We start from the raw sequence: 6,083 nt of genomic DNA, 5'->3' as shown, positions 1-6,083 counted from the left end.
GCCTTTGTACCTGGTAGACTGATAATGACAATACAATCCCTAACCTTGAGCTAGTAAAAGGGTATGGTAGGAAATATTTATCCCCTAGATGCATGCTGAAAGTGGACATGAATAAGGCTTATGATTCTATTGAATGGGCTACATGGAACAGGTACTAACAAACCTGCAACTCCCAGAAAAGTTTATGCAATGAATTATGAGGTGTATAATTGTAACGATTCGACTGGTCGTTTTGAGCAATTACGTCCGGTTCGGTAGTTTGAGTTCATGAGTGGCTTCACCTAGTGTATTATGACTTGTGTGTACCATCGGTTTCGGTTTTCGGGTGATTCGAAATTAGTTTGGAAGAATGAATTTCATTGTTGAAGCGTTAAGTTAAAAGAGTTGACCAAATTTGTTTTTTGTGTGTTTGACCCCATATCGTAGTTTTAATGGTTCCGTTAGGTTCGGATGGTAATTTTGGACTTGGACGTATGTCCGAATTTGCATTTGGATATTTTTAGAAGGTTTCAGCATATTTTGGCAAAAATTAGAAAGTTGAAGGTTTGAAAGGTTGAGAGGTTTGACCGGGAGTTGACTTTATTGGTATCGGGTCCAAAATTTGATTTCGGGAGTTGGTATAGCTCGGTTGTGTCATTCGAAACTTGCATGAAAAATTTGACGTCATTTTGGGTTGATTTGATATATTTCGGCGTGAGTTTTAGAAGTTGAAAGTTCATTAAGTTCGATTTGAGGTGTGATTCGTAGTTTTGATGTTATTTGATGTGATTTGAGGCCTCAATCAGGTCCGCGTTATGTTACGAAACTTGTTGGTATGTTTCGATGGGGTCCCCGGGGGCCTCAGGTGTGTTTCAGATGGGCTACGGGTTATTTCTCTATGTTTTTGGACTGCTGGTTGCTGGTGTGCCTGCTGTTCTTCGCGATCGCGAAGATAATGATGCGACCGCGAAAGGTTTTTGGGGAGCTCAACAATTTTGTTCATCGCGGACGCGATCTTGGGAATGCGTTCACGATGCTTTGGCTGTCTATTATTCGCGTTCGCACCTATCTGCTCGCGTTCGCATAGTGGAGCTGGGAGCTGGTGGACTTTTACTCACCGCGTTCGCGTTTGTCTACACGCGTTCACGAAGACTCTAGTCATTGTTCATCGCGTTCGCGTGGTTTCTGCCGCGAACGCGAAGCTTTATTTTCACTGGGCAACAATTTGTTCTTCGCGATCGCGAGGATTGTTCCGCAATCGCGTAAGAGGAATCACTGGGCAGAACATAAAGTACTCTATTTCGAGGGTTTTTGATATTTTATCACTTTTTGAGTTATAGAGCTCGGATTTGGGCGATTTTGGATGGGATTTTCACGTGTTGGTTTGGGGTAAGTGCTCCTTATCCGGATTTGATTATACTTCATGATTTCATCTTTATTTTTATCATTAAATTAGTGTTTTGGAGTTGAGAAAAGATGAGGATTTTTGAAGAAATCTTTCAAAATGTAAAATGATGATTTGAAGGACGAATTGATATCGGAATTTGGTATTTCTTGTATGGTTGGACTCGTTATCGAATGGGTATTCAAATTTTATAATTTTGATTAGGTTCTGAGACGCGGGCCCGGGGGTTTGACTTTTGGGTTAACTTTTAGTTCTTGTTCAAGATTGAAGTTTTATTATCCATAATTATTTCTTATGAGTTTTATTTATGATTTGAAGTTATTTTGGCTAGATTTTAGCCTTCCGTAGATTGTTTCTCTCGAGAAGGTCATTTTAAAGTATCGGTCTAGCTTCTTTGAGGTAAGTATCTTGTCTAACTTTGTGTGGGGGAACTACTCCTTAGGATTTGAGTCATTTATGCTAATTATGTCATGTGAAGACCGTGTACGCGAGGTGACGAGTACGTGCTCGGGCTTATTTGTGGAAATTTGGCCGTTTAGGGCTCTTAGGTTCTTATGTTCATTAGATATGAGGTTGTTTGTCATGTTAAATCCCCCATTTACTAAATTCACCCTTAATTGAAATTAATTGCTTCATGTTCTACCCTTATTGCCGATTAAACTCTTATGTGCCTTAACTGAAGTGGTTGCCTCTTTTATCGTCATGCTATCTTTTCGTAATTGCTTAACTTTAATTGAAATCATTATTATCTCTTCCGTAATTGCTTAGCCTTAATGGAAGTTTGTTACCCCTTCATTGTTGACGTATTCTTATTTGGGGTCATTGATTCACGTTATCTCTCTTGTTGTCGAATTGCACTTTGGAATTATTGTTACACATTACCTCTCCCTTGTTGAACTATTCTTGTTGAGACTATTATTTCCCTGTTGTGTCTTTCTCTATGAGTTCGTTCTTTCGTTTCTTTGTGTTCTGAAATTCTTGTGTTGATTTACTTGTCGTATTCTCGTGTTATTGTTGATGTTGTTTTCGTTGTTATATTCAGTTTTGTTGAGCTGAGGGCTATACATGGTTGTGATATTGAAACTGTTTTGAGGAAATGTTGTGTCATGTGGGCACATATTGTGAAAGTCATTTATTTGAGTTGTTATGTTTTTGTCATACATGTTTTGTTGAGAAAATTGTTTGTGTTTGCACGAGGTTTCTGCCATGCGGTTGTTATTGTGTTTGCATGAGATTTCTGCCGTGCGGTTGTTATTGTGTTGCACGAGGTTTCTGTCGTGCGGTTGTTATTGTGTTGCACGAGGTTTCTGCCGTGCCGTTGTTATTGTATTGCACGAGGTTTTTGCCGTGCTATTGTTATTATTGATACGCATGCGGTGGTATAAGGTCTAGGTGTTGAAACGTATGCAGTGAGATAAGGTGGGCTTGAAACGCGTGGCTAGTAGGGGAACTAGTAGAAGCCATGCAGTGTACTAAAGTGGGCTAAAATGCGGGATGCTATTTCGGGAAAAATAATTTTTAAAACTAAATATAAAGGCTCCCGCGGTGATATAAGGAAAGTTGTGATTCATTTTACGATTTGAGACTACGAGGCGGTACCTCACTTTGTGATTCATTCATAAAGGCTATACATGGTTACGATTTATTCATTTCCCCTTTTTTGTGAACTTGTTTTTTATTGTTGTTTTACTTAGCATACTATTAATTATTTTCCTCCGTGTTGCACTATTTGCTCAGTTCTATGTAGCTAATCTTGTTATGCTGGTCGCTCCTTCAAACTTCACTGCTGCTTTTGCTACATTGTATATTTCGTGGTGATCATTTCTTTTGTTCCATTCATTGACGCTACTCTTATTTGTTGACTGGAATTATGGTAGAACACTTGCATATGCATACACGTAGTTAAATCACCCATATCGATTTTAAAAGGTGAATCCTGACAACATTAACCATTATATGTACTCTTGTCTTCTTGCCTTCTGCGTGAGGATTGTTCTATTGGCATGTGAGTCGTCCATGCGCTTATGAGTTGTAATGTGGGCACAAGATGCCAAGTGATTAAAATTCATGAATTGGGACCCGTGAGCTGTGATTATGAGGTTCGGTATCTCGTGAAAATGCTTGAACAAATCTGGTATGAAAGAGGTTATTCTTATTGAGTTGTTGCTGGTTTTCTCTTTATTTGGTTTCCCCGGGCTTAGACTGTGATCAGTTACTTTACAACATTATTACCTGACAGCTTCCTGTTGAATATTGTTATTACTAGTATATCATTTCAAGTATTGTTTTGTATTCCTTATCCTGCTTAACTTTATATTAATATTGTTTCTCTGTCAGTTCATCTACATGCTTGTTCAGGTTGTTTAGTCCGGTAGGTGTCTTGACTGTCTCTCGTCACTATTCCACCGAGGTTGGTCTTAATACTTACTGGGTACCACTGTGGTGTACTCATACTACGCTTCTGTACATTTTTGTGTAGATCCAGGTGCCATGGTTGTTGTTGATTCTTAGCTGGCTAGTCGAGCTGTAGAGAATCAAGGTAAACCCGCCGTCACGTTCACAGGCCTCAGAGTCACCTTCTGATATTTTCGTTGTACTGTTTAATTCCATTCCGAACAGTTACATTTAGGGATTTTCTAGCAAACTCAGTAGAGCTTATGACTTGTACTACCAGTTTTGGGATGTTATTTCATGTTGTAAATATTGAGTTCATTTAGAAATATCTGGTTTCTGCTTAATAGTCATGTTGGTTAATTTCTGTCAATTTATTTATTAAGTGTTTGGCTTACCTAGTCGAAGAGACTAAGTGCCGTCACGACATCCTACGTAGGGAAACTGGGGTCGTGACAATGATATCTTGCTCATATTCCATCATCATTAATGGGCAACCTACAGCTCCATTCCCTGCTAAGAAAAGATTGAGGCAGGGAGACCCCTTGACTCCTTATCTATTTGTATTCGATATGAAGTATTTGACCAGGCTTCTAAAGACACTAAAGAGAAATCCTAACTTCACTACCACCCAAGTGTGCCAAAGTGAACATAGTTCAGCTCAGCTTTGTCGATGACTTATTGCTCTTCTATAGGGGTGATACTATCTCTGTGTAATTATTATATTACTGCTTTCAGGAGTTCTCTAAAGCCTCAAGACTAGTTGCTAATACTGACAAAAGCTCTATCTTTTTGGAGGAGTCAGTATTGACATACAACAGGAAATATTGCAAGCTCCAGGCTTCTCAAAAGGGACTCTACCAGTTAGATATTTAGGAGTGCCCATGAGCACTAAAAGACTATCACTGGTACAATGCCAACCTCTCATTGAGAAGATTCTAGGGAGAATACAATCTTGGACTTCAAGATTTTTATCGTATGCATAAAGAATACAACTTATCAAAAGTGTCTTATTCTCCATTTAAGTGTTTTGGTCTCAGGTGTTTATGTTGCCAAAGAAGCTGATCCAACTAATCGAGACTGTGTGTAGAAGATTTCTATAGACTGGAGGGGTGAAAGTAACTAAGAAAGCATTACTGGCTTGGGATAGATTGTGTTGTCCTTGGGCAGCAGGTGGCTAGAACTTGCTTGATGTAGGAACATGGAATTGAGAAGCTATTTGCAAACTTCTATAGAATATATGCAAGAAGAAAGACAAGATGTGGGTTCAATATGTTTACATTTACTATAGGAAACACAACTCACTGTGGGGTGCTGAGCCACAAGCTTCTTGGATTATTCAAAAGATACTAAAAGCTAAGAAATACTTTGAGGAAGATGGATACTCAAAAGAGGATTTAGTGGGAATGGACAAGTTCTCAATAAGGACCATATACATAAGACTCAGAGGAGACTTTACCAAAGTTCCCTGGAGAAGACTGGTCTGCAATAATGCTGGACTGCCTAAGTGGATATTTACCTTATACCTGGTTGCACATAGAAGACTGTTAACTAAAGACAGATTAAGAAGATGGGGCTGCTTGGATGATGCAGTCTACCCTATATGCAACACAGAAGAAGAAAAAACCATAGACCACCTATTCTTTAGCTGCTCATATTCATCACAAGTGTGGACAGCAATGCTGGAGTGGCAGGGAATACACAGACAGGTAATGCCATGGGAGCATGGATTAGCATGGGCTGAAAGACACTACACGAAAAAGAACTCAAGAGCTAAAGTATACAGGATGACACTTGCTGGTAGCATGTACTATATATGGCAAGAGAGGAATGGAAGAATATTTCAAGCAAATCAAAAAATTGCAACAACAATTAGTAGATCACTAACGCAAGATATACACTGTCGAGGGAATTTAAAGCAGAGATTAAAGAGAAGACAACTGGAGCTTAACTACTATCCTACTGTTCAAATAGATGTTTAAAAAGTAGATATAATAGTTAGAAATAGTGGGAAGGAAAGGAGAGTAGCTGAATTTGGGGCTATTGTCTAGAGCAGGTTATACTTGAACAATGTGTAAATATTGCTTGGTAAATAAAAAATTTAATTACTAAAAAAAATGATAATGTTAATTATTAACCTGATAAAAATAATAACTAATTTGCTATCATAGGTTAAACTACACTAATAGAATAATAAAATTACATTATCAGTGTATATAACTAAAATTATAGAAAATGATAAACATATAGTAAGTATAATAGCATGTTTGGCCAAACTTTAAAATCTGCTTATTTTGAGAAATACTTT

At 38.2% G+C, this 6,083-nt stretch overlaps 1 protein-coding gene across 1 annotated transcript; it reads left to right on the top strand.

Moving 5' to 3' along the window:
* The first annotated feature begins 5,034 nt into the window (after positions 1-5,034).
* On the top strand, positions 5,035-5,757 carry LOC142166254 (uncharacterized). Its single transcript, XM_075224972.1, has one exon. The coding sequence runs from the start codon at positions 5,035-5,037 to the stop codon at positions 5,755-5,757; it is 723 nt and encodes a 240-aa protein (XP_075081073.1).
* The last annotated feature ends 326 nt before the right edge of the window (positions 5,758-6,083 follow it).

Source organism: Nicotiana tabacum, chromosome 2, assembly GCF_000715075.1.
Source record: "Nicotiana tabacum cultivar K326 chromosome 2, ASM71507v2, whole genome shotgun sequence".
NCBI lineage: Eukaryota > Viridiplantae > Streptophyta > Magnoliopsida > Solanales > Solanaceae > Nicotiana > Nicotiana tabacum.
Note: the sequence above shows the minus strand (reverse complement) of the source record. Positions and strands in the feature narration are given on the sequence as shown.

What these genes read in the sequence shown, in the direction of transcription:
- LOC142166254 (XM_075224972.1), top strand. Translation starts at nt 5,035, where the DNA reads ATGTGGGTTCAATATGTTTACATTTACTATAGGAAACACAACTCACTG.